Source organism: Orbicella faveolata, unplaced genomic scaffold, assembly GCF_042242905.1.
Source record: "Orbicella faveolata isolate gen_17 unplaced genomic scaffold, um_ofav_v1 contig_35, whole genome shotgun sequence".
NCBI lineage: Eukaryota > Metazoa > Cnidaria > Anthozoa > Scleractinia > Merulinidae > Orbicella > Orbicella faveolata.
Window position 1 is genome coordinate 6,717,233 of NW_028301564.1, and position 15,605 is coordinate 6,732,837.

Below are 15,605 nucleotides of genomic sequence, written 5' to 3' on the forward strand. Positions count from 1 at the left end.
AGAAATTTATTCCTTTCCTTTTCAGATATCGAGGAATGTGAAAAAGAAATAGATAATTGTCACGTGGATGCAAACTGTACCAACACCAGAGGATCATTCTCCTGCACGTGTCATACGGGATACTCTGGAGATGGAGTCATGTGTGATGGTACTGTAATCTACTGTTTTATTAAAAGTTTTATGTTACAACTGATCCAATATCGATGCACCCTTGTCCTTATGACCCAGTTATTGAGACCTTTATGTTGTCACCCACTGTAGGAAATATTTCCTTCTTTCTTTTTTCTTACAGACATTGAGGAGTGTTTTCCTGGTCAGATATCTGATGAATATCTTCAACTTGCTCATGATTGCCATGCTGATGCCAACTGCACCAACACCAAAGGATCATTCTACTGCACGTGTCATACGGGATACTCTGGGGATGGAAATACGTGTGTTGGTAAAATGATTGCTCCTTACACAAGACTAATTATAGTTTTATGAATAAATACAAAACGTTTAAGATGTATAGCGTCCATTAAAATATTTGGTGATTTGTGCTTTTTGCTTTTTCTTAGATGTGGATGAATGTTTTCCTGATCGGATATCTGATGAATATCTTCATCTTGCTCACAACTGTCACGTGGATGCCAACTGTACCAACACTGAAGGATCATTCCATTGCACGTGTCATACGGGATACTCTGGAGATGGTGTCGTGTGTCTAGGTATCACTTTCCCATGGCATTCCATTGTTTTTATCATCTTAGCGAGGGCCAAACAAACTTAAATTAACTTAACTAAAAAGCTCAAAGCATTGCGAGATACAAAACGTTTCTGACAAAATGAAAACCCTTTTTCTAAGTACCGTACGTTTTTGTTGGTTTAAGATTGCACACGTGAAAAAAAAAGAGTAAATATGTCAAAAAGCATGGACTTATAACCACTTATTTACCTTTCTTTTAAAAGACATCAACGAATGTGACCCATCTGGATTATCATCCGAGTATCAACACTTGGCTCACATTTGTCATGATGATGCTAACTGTACAAACACAAAAGGATCTTACCACTGCGTATGCCTGAAGGGATACTCTGGTTCAGGGGAACACTGTACAGGTAGAGTTACAAGATTGCATTTTTAGCAGAAGGAGTGGGCAGTAAGACATAAGAGTACCACTTTATTCAATAAAACAAATCAAGCCTCCAACTTGGTATATTATCTTTTCTCGATTACTGGGACGTACGTGTCAAAAGGCTAGATGTGAGTTAAATAATGTGCATAGCTTGTTCCTGAAAGTCAGAATGCTGAATAGCAAACTGAGGAGAGGGAAGATAGATTCATTGCTACTGAGAATGATGACGAATTGAGAAGATGGTAATACAATTCTTGAAAGTATCTACAGGTACGGCTGTCAAAATGATTTTGATATTTTGTCTTCACTAGATATCGATGAATGTGCTTCTGGAACCCATAACTGTCATTCTGATGCCAATTGTACCAACACCAAAGGGTCATTCTACTGTACCTGTCATACGGGATACTCTGGAGACGGAGTCACTTGTAATGGTAAGCTGTTCCCACCGTTTAAAGGAGTTTATGTTTGAGCGTTATATGTTAGCTGATGACAATTAAGTACCGTAAATACCCAGTATCGTGGAAAAGTATTTCAATCGATTGACAACCATTGGAGCCATTCTGCTTCCTTATACTGCACTATTCTGGGCTCCACCATTTTTCAAAAATTAAAATAAGTTAAAAACTGTATCTTGGCGTATGTGTAATTGCACCAGTACCTATTGTCGGAGATACCTGCCTTGGCCTTAGCCTCTCAAAAAGGTTCTCGCACTAAATTAAACTCTTCTTCCGATCTATGGGGAATCAATTCTGGGTGGATAGATCATACTCTCAATTGAAGCATTATTTACAGTTCAAACCAAATGAAAGGTAACAAGAATTTTTAATTAAAATTACAGATATAAGCGAATGTCAAACTGAAGCCTTGGCGTCTCATCACAGCAATTATGCTCATAATTGTCACGACGATGCTAACTGTACCAACACCAAGGGATCATTTTATTGTACGTGTCACCATGGTTACTCAGGAGATGGTGTTCTTTGTGCAGGTAAAACGAAATAGCTTTGATTACTGAAAGAACGCCTGTCCATTTCGAACACTTCCTGGCTGCTTTTAACCTCTAATTGTAAAAGCCTTAGATGTCTTAGATGAGGAAATGAGTTTGATCAAATGTTTGTTTTATCCGTTCATGTTGACGTTTTTTCTCTGTAACTCACTCCAAGACAAGCCGAAAAATTGGCCTTAAGTAACTATATGCAGTTATTTTCCTTAGCATGAATATGATATTTGCTCATAGACACTGCTTTAAATAACTGCGAAATCTCTCTGCTTAAACTTCACTAGATTAAACAGTTTAACACATATTTTGTTTAAAAAACCGATTCGTAGCTAAGCTTTCAAAAGCGAATATGCTTTATCCTGGTATCCATAGCTATGTTTAAAACTATTGGTTTTGGTCTTTTCAGAAGTGAACGAATGTCATAATCAAAACGAGTCACTTAAATCAAATTGTAGATATCAACGAATGCCGATCGGACGACCTCGCGTCAATCCACAGTCACTTCGCGCACAACTGTCATGTTGATGCTAACTGTACCAACACTAAAGGATCATTCTACTGTACGTGTCTTAATGGTTATTCTGGTGGTGGAGTGGCTTGTGTAGGTAGGTGATTCTCGCCAAGGAAGCTTCGTCATGCCACCAGCGTTATAAGTAAGTCAATCACTTTTCAACGTTACTTCGACTGTTCTCAGGTGTCCCAGCGATAACCCTGTAGAATGTAACCTCGTGCCTCGGAATCGTGTACCGTTTCTGGGCATAAATACGTAACAAATGTCCATAAAATCTCTGTTTTAAGAAGTAAAATAATCGGCTAGCAATTAAACCAGGTTACACATCGTCAGGAAAGCAACATTTTCGGGCATTTTTGTTTTACTTACGTAATTCTGCGATTCTCGTAGTAATAGCTAATTACAATATAATACAACAGAATACAATACAATACAATACAATACAGTACAATACAATACTTTAAATGGCACTCCGCTGGTGGAGCAAATAAAAGTATGTGTATTGTCAAGCCGAATTCTTTTTGTAAGATCTTGTGTTGCCTGGCAACTCATGTTGTCGCAGCAGTACAACTTTAATATGAGACGTTGTAACTGAGAAAGACCCAGCTTCGTCCCGCCAAACCAGGCTGGAGCGAGACAAGTCAGAGGGGAGATGGGTGGGTAAACTGAATTTGACGGAACTTTTACAGTAGTCACACAAGCAATTCTAGATGGTATTTTAAGGCCAGGAAACTCCTGATCCATTATCGAAGTGAATATTATTCAACAAATTGCCACGACACCCATTTACGGTCTGGAAGTTGTTGCTAGGAACTTCTTGATGGGCCCTGCGTCGCTCACTCGTCGAATTTAATCTGGGTGAATTTAATCGAATAAACTTCTAGCAATTAAATTCGACGATTGCGCGACGCATTAATCGAAATAGTATAAATCTACTAACGTTCTATCACGAATGCCGAGCTCTTATTGGCTACGCTACTCACTATCTATTCTGTTGTAGATACTGACAAGCCTAGCAGTGTGCGGTTGTTAACAAAATGGCGGCGGTCTCTTTGCGTTTCGAAGTGTCTATGAAGAGGATTTAGATAAAGTTTTGAACGACTAATAGATTTATACTAAAACAATTAGATTATTCGCTCTCGATTTCTATGCGTGATAGAAATCTCGAGTTCATAATGTAATTGTTAATTTGACTCGTCTGGTGAATTAAATTCGTCCAACACGTTTTATCTGTGTTCGTAAGAAGGTCGAGAGAGCGTGTTCAGCGTGTTTAGCTTTAATTAAATTCATACACTATTTTAATGCATCGCAAATCGATTTTAATGCATCTGCATTAGAAGATACAAAGTATATTGCATGTGCCCAAGTTCATTTTGCTCCCCTTTCACGTTGTTTTGCATTTTTTTTTTTTTTTTTTTTGCAAGTCGAAGTCACTTCAGTCGAAATGGATTAAAACTCTACCGTCTTCCTCCAATGATAGTATAGGAGAAACCAAATATTGGCGTATAACTTGCACGTGAAACACCTGCGTTCGATTGCCAAAGAAAGCTCGGTATTGCCTCGAGTGGGCTGCTTCCGAGGCTGCTTGAGGCAAATCATGAAAGGAAGCCGAAGACCACAGTGAGGCAGCTGGTCAGGACTAAAATGACTCGATTTATAGTTCTGCCAGGAATAGTGAATAATCGACGAAATTTAATTCGAAATTAAATGGGTCTTGTTGACAATCTGTGGAAGAGTGGAACAATTATCCTGTTCAATCTTGAGGAATATCAACTGATTTTAACAACCTCTGCCCAAGGCCTCTTTGGCAAGGTATCAGGCTATCAGATATTTCTCGCGAACTCGCGGGATAATTGTTAAATATTCACTGACCCTAGGCCTGTGGTAAATTGTTTTAGTATATTAATTTAGCATGTTGAATATTATCAACTTTAGAAATAATTTGCACACATGTTCACCATAGTTACATCGATTGATAATCATTTTTTGCATCTTGTCAATTTGATACATGTAAAGACAATGAAAAAGGCAATCGTCAGGTACCTTTGTTTAGGTTTTGCTGGCTTCATGGGTAATTATAACTTAGCCCTAGAAATAAGCAACACTGGTCAGAAGAGAAGTACATCTCGCCCCTCGATCCAGGACAGGTTGTCATGGTTACCAATCCACAAAACTGCTGCCTGCAAATTTGAAACACCTTGAATAGCATCTAACCCAAATATTTTGGAGATTATTTCCCTAAATTCCGAAGCTTTAGGGATATGAGCATGAAAGACATTTTCGGACTTCATGTTACGCCAAAAACTGAAGCAACAAACGTTAATATGTCATCACCTGTCCTTTCTACGCCATGCGACAAATTAAGCCGCTACAATATTCCCCCAACGAACAAACGAAAACAACGTTCTTGTACAGCATGTCCTAAGGCACGAATCATTAGTAACACCTGTCAGTCACAGTCGAAAATGTCATAAATCACAGACTTTAGGAAACCACTTATTTGCTGTTCATCGTAGATTCTCCAACTAGATTGGCAACGTTGACACCGGTGTTTTTGCTGTCAAATGACTTGTCATGACCAAGTTGGTCAACCGCAATTTAAGAATAGTAATATAACTTAAGCTTTATTGGTGATCGCGTATGGAACAGGTTGTTACATTTTGCGCGTCAAAGAAATTGTCCCATTTGCGTCAGAGGTTCTACATTTGGCCTTAATGTTACAATTTGTGGCGTTATACTCCATGTTAGCTTGCTAGCACAGTAAATGTTGCTTAGCTTAGCAACCACTCCTTAAAATTCTATTTAACAAATTGACGCCAGTTTTTCATGTGTCTGTCCTTTTCTTGAGCCAATAACAAGGGTTGACTTTCGCCAGGTAAATAAATAAATGATAAATTAAAGTGAAGACAAAATGTATATTATTTGATAATTCTAACGTTTGTATTATTTTTCTTTCAAGATGATTAAGTGTTGGCATTACTAGCGGACAGGACATACGCGTCAAATAGAAATTGTAGTATTAAACCACACATTAGTTAGTTGCAAACAAACTCTCACAGGAGGTCACAAACTAACCAAAACCCATTTCATTTACTTCAGACATAGAAGAATGTACAACAGACACAGACAACTGTCACGTGGATGCCAACTGTACAAACACCAAGGGATCATTCTACTGCACGTGTCATGAAGGATACTCTGGAGATGGAGTCATGTGTGATGGTACCGTAATGTAACGTTTTGAGTTTGCTGAAGTAGGCGTGGTATACATATTTATTAAAAACAGATCTTTGGATAATGGCTTAGCCATCATGAGCTATGAGCCATTACACCGTGCCCTACAAATATGGTACAAGTATGTGTGAGTTTTGGGGGCGTTCTTATTTTGATTTTATTTTAGTTTTTTTATATTTTGAGGGCGTTTTTAATAAAACAATTATTCCACTCGCGCTTGTTGGAGATGACATGATTATAGCCAACTCGGCGCTACGCGCCTCGTGTACTATCTACCATCTCGTGCAAATTTCTAGTGAATGTGAATTACTCGTTCTGCAAACTGTTCCTCTCCACTTTGAAGTCACAATCACATTTCTTTGCTTCCAGACATTAATGAGTGTTTTCCTGGTCTGATATCTGATGAATATCGCGATCTTGCTCACAACTGTCATGATGACGCAAACTGCACCAACACCAAAGGATCATTCTACTGCACGTGTCATACGGGGTACTCTGGAGATGGAGTCACGTGTGTTGGTAAAGTATTTTGTTTTACGACGTTGTAACATCAAGTCGTTGTTATCAACGTAATTGAGTCTTTCACATATTCCAAGCAAATTTAAATTTGAAATCGACTAATTTGTTAATGACTAATTTATAGCGCTGAAAGCTGGAATGAATGCGTAGTTGTGCTATTACCTCGATGCTTTTAGATGTGGACGAGTGTTCTCCAGATCAGATACCCGGCGATTATCAGTATCGTGCACACAATTGTCACGCTGATGCAAAGTGCTCCAACACTAAAGGATCATTCCACTGCACGTGTCTTACCGGATACTCTGGAGATGGCGTCACATGTGTCGGTGAGTCTTGGATCGATTGGTCATAATGAGTAAAGCAACCCCACCCAATGCAAATCAAATTGAACGTAGAGAAGGAGTAAAAGGGGAAATGGGAATTACCTATTTTGTTTGACTGGGAATCACAAAACAAATCAGGGCAATGGGATTGGGATTTCGGCAAAAACTAAGCTAGAAAATGCGATTTTAGCAGGATTTGGGCTTGGAAAGGGGATTCATACCCCACCTCAAGACCCTCGATGGCTGGTTCTAACCTGAAGATCATATATAGTTAACTAGATTTTACTCTTTTAGATATCAACGAATGTGACCCATCTGGATTATCACCCGACTATCAGCATCTCGCTCACATCTGTCATGGTGATGCCAACTGCACAAACACCAAAGGATCGTATAACTGCGGCTGTCAGGAAGGCTATGCAGGAAATGGAAGTCAATGCGATGGTAACTTGACGGGACTTTTACTTTGTACCTTGTTCGGTTGGTATATGATATCCTGACCAACTACTCTGTCAACTGTTTTAATTTCGTGTCTGGAATGGGACAAGTAAATGCTGCATTTATTCTTACCGACTTATTGTGATTGTAATCGCTTTTTTCCCAAAAATAAGAGGTTGGGAGCTGTGAGCTCGTGTTTTTTATTATCAAGGTTACGGGGGAAACAGTGCAATGTTTGAACGTTTCTGTTTCCTCGCATTTTATATTGGTAGATTGTGACTGGTTTTTGGACTCCATGAGAGCTGCATAAACTCGCAACAACTTTATGTGGCACTGATTTCACGTACCTTAAAATAGCTCGACATGGCCAGGACGATTTGAGGTCATAAGTTCTTAAATCACTCGTTTTTAGGAACTTTTCTGACACTGCCCGTAACCATTTTTTTTTGTTAAGACATCGACGAGTGTGCATCTGGTACACACAACTGTCATGTTGACGCAAACTGCACCAATACAAAGGGATCATTCTACTGCACGTGTCATACGGGATACTCTGGAGACGGAGTCACTTGTGAAGGTATAATAAGTTATAATTTATTCATGTCTGAGCAAGACAATAAAACGAATCCACTGACCTTTTGTTTCAATTTTTTATAATATTTAACAGTTGAATTTTCATAGTATAGTCCATCTCTTCGGTCCTCTCGCGGATCTATTCCCTTAGCAACTTGGTGAAGCCGTACCTGAATGTTACTCCTTCATCGGAAAGCAAATAATTTATATGACATGCAATACGCAAGTGGACTTTTAATGCAATAATTCAACCGGTCGGTTGTTTACCTTTGTTGCCTGGTTCTATATACATGTATGCCGTCTTGAAACGACTACAACCTGAGAACGACATTTAATGACCTTTACCAGACCCCCAATGGAGTAATCATAATTTAAAATGTTTTCTTGACTTATTTATTCCAATGTAGATATAAGTGAGTGTAACACGGAGAGCCTCTCACAACAACACAGTGATTATGCTAATAACTGTCATCCTGATGCAAATTGCACGAACACCAAAGGGTCCTTCTATTGCACCTGTTTAAATGGATATTCCGGGAACGGCGTAACATGTGATGGTATGAAAAATGTGTATATTACGTGTTGCACTAATATTAGTCTGATGTCAAGCGTTCTTGAAGTCCAAAGTCAACAGAGAAAGCTTTCGGGAATAACGTTCAAGGGTTCCCCATTTTACTCAGCTGTTAAAATTGGATATTTTAAATCCATACGTTATTCCACAAAAACCAAAGAACTATCTGGCTATTGCAGTGCATTGCCAGAATTAGTTGGAGGATGACTGTAAAAAGGAATTTATTAAAGCTTGCTTCCTTGCATGTAAGTAAAATGAGTAGGCAGGACTTACGATCAGAAAGCACACGGATGAATGACTTTTCACTGTTTAACATACTTTACTCTACATACTGCTTTTCACTGTTTAACATACTATTTTCCTTTAGACGTGGATGAGTGTTTTCCTGATCAGATATCTGCTAATTATCATCATCTTGCTCACAACTGTCATGCTGATGCCAACTGCACTAACACGAAAGGATCATTTTATTGCACGTGTCTTAACGGGTATTCTGGTAATGGAGTCACGTGCATGGGTACGTATATAGGAAAGGGAACAATTTTCCTCAAGTTCGAAAGAGAGGTAGTTTTGAAAGCCAATTCAATTAAGAGAACTCCTGATCCAATTTCTGATTTGATAAACTTTAGTATTTTTTTCTCTGTAATATTTGTGAAGTTGTCATTAAAGTTAAAGTAAGAACAGAAACTGCGGAGACTGTGCATGTTCAAGTACGAACCAACTAAGTAAGACAACTACATTTGTCTTAGGCGGAAAAGTCGACTCAAAGAAAAGGAGTGTTTCCTGCCAATCTGAAACTTTTCTGCAGATCGTTGGTTTCTCACTTTTTTCGGAATGTGAACTTTACAAAAGATTTAACGCTTCGATAGCGTTTAAAACTTTTTAAAGGGCATTCCCAAAATTCTTCAATGAAAGGTCTAAAAGAGAGTGGCAAATCTCTAAAGAATCTATAGATTATCAAGATATTTCTGATGTTAATAAGACTAAGTCTAAGCTGTTAAATTATGGCTAAATAATGTTTAATTAACAAAGATTATGCGACTTAAAGTTACCTTTTCTACATTTTTCTACTTGTGTCTATTCTGTTTATGCCATTCTTGATAGTTGCAGTATTTATTATTACAGTTTGATGAGGTATTAAACTACCCTTAAGATGAAATGAGTATAATTTTAACTACTTTTGTAATAAGTATATCATTATTATTCTAAGAGTAAATAGATAAATCAATGAATTAAAAGCAAGGTCAAATGTGTATGTCTAAGTCAGTATATTGATTATTTTTTCTTGTAGGAAGTAAATAAATAAATAAATGAATAAATAAATTTAAAGTAAAGATAACATCTTTGTTGTGATAATTCTCACGTTTTTATTATTTTTCTTTTAAGGAGTTAGTGTTGGCATGACTAATGGACAGGGCACACACGTCAAATAGAAATTGTAGTATTAGAGCACGTGCTTTCTAGTCAAACAAACGTCACGAACTCACCAAAAATCATTTCATTTACTTCAGACATAGAAGAATGTACAACAGACACAGACAACTGCCATGCTGATGCCAACTGTACAAACACCAAGGGATCATTCTACTGCACGTGTCATAAGGGATACTCTGGAGATGGAGTCACTTGTTACGGTAAATGCATATTCTACAGATATCCCCATGATCAATTTCTCGTTTACTAAATATTAAGTATCTCGTGCTTTTCATTTGAATGATATCAAAAGTATTACACATTTCCTTTGGTTTTGCTTTAATCTTCGTTTAAAAATCTCACAGAACCTCCTCAACCAAGCCATCGTAATAAAAACCAAAACCAATTGTGAGTCTCTCGCATACTTTTTTTTTTTGCCGAACTTCGAGTTTTGATTGGGTCGTTGGATTTCTTGTGTTCATTGTGATTGACCTTAGTGGGGAGTTCCATTAACAAAAAATACTTTATTATATCATGTCAGAGATACAGCTTATTAATTTTACAGTGCAACTGTTCCTAAGAGTTATACACACAAAATGCCCATGTTGTCAATCTCCATCCAATATTTCAATGAGTGCTCAGGCTAGTAAATTATTGTTCAGGCGACTTGAATTGGCGAAATACTAGCGATCAATCTGAGATGGACTTGTATTTCTTTCATGTGGGTTTACCACTTGTCAACTTATTAACGCTATAAAAACGAAACTGCACGCTTGAGATCAATCCTAAATTATAAGAATTGCAATTTTCTTTACAGATATCGAGGAATGTCAAACCGAAAGTGACAATTGTCACGATGACGCAAATTGCACGAATACCAAAGGATCGTTCTACTGCACGTGTCTTACGGGATATTCTGGAGATGGAGTTACGTGTGATGGTAAGTAGTATCTTCTTTAATGCTGATTTAAAACTTTTCTCGTAGAATAGTGGCTTCAATCAAACCTTTCAAAATTCTGGCAGAGTTGTTAAAAAGGCTCTTAACGATAGATATAATCGACCCTCATTTTACAAACACTTGCCAAAATGCGCACATCCTCTTGCTGAAACCTCAATATTTCCTCTGGATAGCTAAGCTCGCGGCTTTACGTACTACTAAACCGAAAAAAAGAACAGTCAGTTTTCCTCTTCATATGAAACATCGTCCTCGTGACTTAACATTATACAAACGGTTCAGCAGATGTCTTGTCCTGAAGACCTGAAGACTTAGTACCACGGTATTTATATCGAAATACGGGAAAAGCAGAGGACTAAGGGATGCACCGTCAGTCTTAATATATTCACTTCTTTTTCATTTCAGATATCGACGAGTGTTCTCCTGGTCAGATATCTGCTAAGTATCTTCGTCTAGCCCACAATTGTCATGATGACGCCACATGTTCCAACACCAAAGGATCATTCTACTGTACTTGTCTTACAGGATACTCAGGAGATGGTGTCACTTGTGTTGGTAATGACAGCTTATTTAATATCACGTGCCACAAGACCATTTGCTCTGCCGATAATTCCTGATTTGTTTAGAATGAAATATCATCATGAAAGCATTAAAACTAGCCGGAACTTAAGGAAATTGATACATGAAAAGAATTCGTTGCCAGAAACTGTGGAACTCAAACTTTAACTTGGTATGACTTTAAAAACTAATGAGTATATTGGGAATCTCAAAGACTCGGAAATATATTGCTCCCTGTCCCCCTAATAAGCATGCCGGCAAATACACCACTTACTTGCCTCGACGATGCTAAGTAATAGGAATGAATTTTTAGTTTTCTATATTTCGCTTTTAGATATCAACGAATGTGACGCATCTGGATTATCAGCTGACCACCAACATCTGGCTAACAAGTGTCACGGTGATGCCAACTGCACAAACACCAAAGGATCGTACAACTGCGGCTGTCAGGAAGGTTATGCAGGAAATGGAAACCAATGCGATGGTAAGTTACAATGACATTGTTTGTTTACGCAAGTCGCGCACGGCCTGGAATGTGTTTGTATGGATAAATATATGCAAAGTTCGAAGGAAATTTAAAATTAGCGACCATCGTATCAATTTAACTAAAACTGATGATATTTGGAAGGATGAAAATGAAATGGAAAAAGTTAAAGTAAAGTTATAATCAATTCAGTGGTGCTGCAAGGACCAAATGTCAGGGCTGCAAAGGGATTCCGCTTTCCGGGGCGTTGTCCTCGATGCACTCGTACATCGATAGCAGGCGATTGCAACTTCATATATTGCTTCATGAATAATAGAGTCAAACGTAAGAGGAGAAACGCGAAAAGAGATGTCCAACGGAATATGAAGTAAATCATGGTCCTTGGGTTCCTGTGAGGAAAGCTTTGCTTGCTTCCACAAAGTAAGTTAAAATGCGTGCAGAATGTTATAACGCCACTATTCGAAGTGCTAAACCGTTAGCACTTTTAAAACTAAGTTAAAACCCCCATTTTTTATTTAAAATGAAACATTTGTTCTTAGCTTCCTATGAGAACATTTTATTAGGATTTTTATCTTCTTTTATCCTATATCTACATGAAGGAAGTGCCAAAACTGTTGTCCTTGTTGTGGTTGTTGTTAATTTTTTTCATTAAGCATTTTATCATAGCTTTGTATTGCCGGAAATTTGGATTAGGAGTTTGCTTTTTACCTCTTTTATCGCTATCCAATTTTTGTTATGTTATTAACGAAATTTGTACAATACCAATTATAATTATTGTATTATATTATTGTATTATATTTTTTGTGATGTAATTCGACATATTTCCCATTTTCATAAGACATTGATGAATGCACGTCTGGCACACATAACTGTCATGTTGATGCTAACTGCACCAACACCAAAGGATCATTCTATTGTACCTGTCATACTGGATACTCTGGAAATGGAGTCATGTGTGTTGGTAAGCAGCTTTATTGAAAGGTTTTCCCATGTCAAAACGAATATTCTTGACTGTAAGTCTGTAATAGTTCTAAAGAATAATGTAATGATAAATTACTATTTTAAGAGGAGGTCTTCAATCACCTAGAGGTGGTTTTCAGGTGGTTCCTCTAAGAAAATAGAAGTCTAAAATATGCATTAAATGTCTAAAATACAGAGGTAATAAAAGCTTAAAACTAAAGACTACAACTAAGGTTTAAAACTAAAACTAGGATAAAAAAAAAATACTACAACCTACTAAGGTTAAAAATCGTTAAGTAAAAACTGTTTCAATATGTGTTTGAAAATCCTTTTCGACATAAGTTTCTTAAGCTCACTCGGAAGTGAGGCCCATATGTTTTGATTTCTCGGAGGTATGCTAATAAGCTGGAAGCCCAGTTTCCCCATTTTGTTCAAGGATTTTATTTTCACTTATATTTTCACTTATTCGGTTCTTATTTACTGAAAAGATATTTCGGAGTGTGAGGACGAAAGCCTGGCGTCACATCACAGCAATTATACTCATAATTGTCACGACGATGCTAACTGTACCAACACCAAGGGATCATTTTACTGCACGTGTCACCATGGTTACTCAGGAGATGGTGTTATTTGTGCAGGTAAAGAAATATATGTGCGTAAAATACGCTTTTTTTCATAAAGGGAAGAAGCGATCACAGAAAATATTTACATGTTACATTAAATTGTGTTTTTGGTTGACCTCATTCCGGAATGTGACTATATTTCGGAATATTCCAGAACAGCTAATCCATCCTTACTTATTGAAACGATTATTTTGCTTGTGGAATAATCCAACGGATTCTTGGGTGTTTTTTAGTTACGTTTTGGAAACAATTTTTTTATTTTCCTGTACAAGGACAGGAGAGGACACACCTCCCAAATCATGGTTACTTGTGTAAAAACCCGCATTTTTTCGCGACGCGACGCAAGGTGACGTCATCATTAACTTCTTAGGTACCGAGTGCGAGAATATTGGCCCTCCGTAGTGGCAATACGGACCCAGGCAAGCGAGGTTCGTATGAAAACGACCGAGGAATAATACTCCTCAGTACGATCCTCGAGCAAGCTAGGGCACCGGAGCCTTGCATTGCAAAACAAAAAAATACCCGGCTTATGACTGTTTCAGTGGAAACGGTTCGCATGGCAAAATAGGGAAGTCAACCTCATAGCTGAAGACTACCTTTTCACATGATAATCAGATTATAATCCGTGAAATATTTTCACTCGCGCGCGATTGGTCTAAACGCGTCACGTGACTAAATATGCCCCATTAAAAACTGGGGATTAGTATAGGTAATCATACGGTTTTTCTCGTTCAATTTGGAATTAATTTACGCTTGTGAGTTTTTCAAAAAGCTGAAATTGTAAGAGCCGCTTCGGCAATTTCAGCTTTTTGAGAAACTCACAAGTGCAAATTAATTTCAAATTGAACGAGAAAAACCGTATGATTACTTATTAATAATATAACTATGAAAAAATTCGCGTGGAGGAAGTACCGGATAGTAATATATGAGTGGAATAAATTTGCCGTCGCGTTTTACCTTTCAGACGTGGACGAATGTTTACCTGATCAGATATCTGATGACTTTCTTCATTTTGCTCACAACTGCCATGCCAATGCCAACTGTTCCAACACAAAAGGATCATTCTACTGCACGTGTCATACGGGATACTCTGGAGATGGAATCAGCTGTGTTGGTAAAGTGAACCTCATTTGATGATCAGTTACCTCTATGCAACAAATCAAATCTCTTTTATCCATTGAATACACGAATACAAAGAAAACGAAATGGAAACAAAATAAAAATTAAATACAAACTTACTAAAGTCAGCAAACAACCATTAAGAGTAGAATCGTCTAACGATAATTATGCTAAGAATACTAATCAAACAATTACAATTTATTATTTGGTAAACGGGAAGTGGCCTTTGTAGGTCGGTGATCTACGTTAAGGATGCGTCGCCATGACAACAGAGGTACAGATTTCTGTTAACACTTTTAACACCTAGATATATATAACTTGCAGGTAGCCCAAAAGCCAGGAAACTCCTGATCCATAATCATTTTTTTTATTTAATTCGAGTAAAGTAACATTTGTTTTACTTATACTCTGGAGGTTTATTCACCAGGGTAGGTGTGTCAGGATGTTTGTGGTGTTGGGTTGAAAAGTTTTTGAATGTTGGAACGTCATTAAAATAGCACTGAGCACTTTATGTGAAGCCTCTTCAATCTTTCATCTGTTTTCTAATCAGGTGAAAAAAATACCAGAACTAAAACAATAAAAGCCCATAATTGACAAACTTGCATTTCAGACATTGAAGAATGTGCGACAGAAATAGATAATTGTCATGTGGATGCCAACTGCACCAACACGAAAGGATCATTCTACTGCATGTGTCATACGGGATACTCTGGAGATGGAGTCACTTGTAACGGTAATTTACACTTGGATAAGTGTTAGTATAGAACTGTGACCTATCAACAGATGTCAAAGAACATGACACTAACAGTCAACTGTGCGAATTTATAGTACATTCAATATAGCATTTGATATGGCCAATATTTTTCTATCTACTTTCCACTTTCAGATATTGACGAATGTTTTTCTGATCAAATATCGAATGAGTATCTTCATCTTGCTCACAACTGCCATGCTGATGCCAATTGCACCAACACTAAAGGATCATTCAACTGCACGTGTCATACGGGGTACTCTGGAGATGGAGTCACGTGTATTGGTAAAATAATTTGTGATTACCATATAATTGTACAAAACAGATTTACTTTTAAGCAAAACAGATTACTTTTAAGCAAGCAAACGTTATTACAATTCGTGATAAAATGTAGCCTAAAATTTTTATTATCGGTCATTTATCCTTGTTCGGTACTTACTATCGTCTTTAGT

The 15,605-nt window shown here is 37.5% G+C and overlaps 1 protein-coding gene and 1 long non-coding RNA gene across 3 annotated transcripts in view; both read left to right on the forward strand.

Annotated features, from left to right (window-relative positions):
• The first annotated feature begins 292 nt into the window (after window positions 1-292).
• Window positions 293-1,092, forward strand: LOC110047629 (uncharacterized). Of its 2 annotated transcripts, XR_016202017.1 has the most exons (3): window positions 293-442; window positions 561-710; window positions 952-1,092. It is a non-coding gene; the product is annotated as an uncharacterized LOC110047629 (long non-coding RNA). The 2 variants fall into 2 exon arrangements; XR_016202018.1 differs by lacking the exon at window positions 952-1,092 and having other exon boundaries at window positions 561-900.
• Window positions 1,093-6,736: 5,644 nt separating this feature from the next.
• Window positions 6,737-15,605, forward strand: part of LOC110047627 (uncharacterized) — a 43,183-nt gene continuing 34,314 nt past the window's right edge. The window contains exons 1-14 of the mRNA XM_089273379.1: window positions 6,737-6,776; window positions 7,003-7,152; window positions 7,601-7,723; window positions 8,127-8,276; window positions 8,658-8,807; window positions 9,802-9,924; window positions 10,521-10,643; window positions 11,064-11,213; window positions 11,551-11,700; window positions 12,539-12,661; window positions 13,149-13,298; window positions 14,248-14,397; window positions 15,013-15,135; window positions 15,289-15,438. Coding sequence (XP_089129505.1) covers window positions 6,737-6,776; window positions 7,003-7,152; window positions 7,601-7,723; window positions 8,127-8,276; window positions 8,658-8,807; window positions 9,802-9,924; window positions 10,521-10,643; window positions 11,064-11,213; window positions 11,551-11,700; window positions 12,539-12,661; window positions 13,149-13,298; window positions 14,248-14,397; window positions 15,013-15,135; window positions 15,289-15,438 — 1,855 coding nt within the window. The remainder of the gene's footprint in view (window positions 6,777-7,002; window positions 7,153-7,600; window positions 7,724-8,126; window positions 8,277-8,657; window positions 8,808-9,801; window positions 9,925-10,520; window positions 10,644-11,063; window positions 11,214-11,550; window positions 11,701-12,538; window positions 12,662-13,148; window positions 13,299-14,247; window positions 14,398-15,012; window positions 15,136-15,288; window positions 15,439-15,605) is intronic.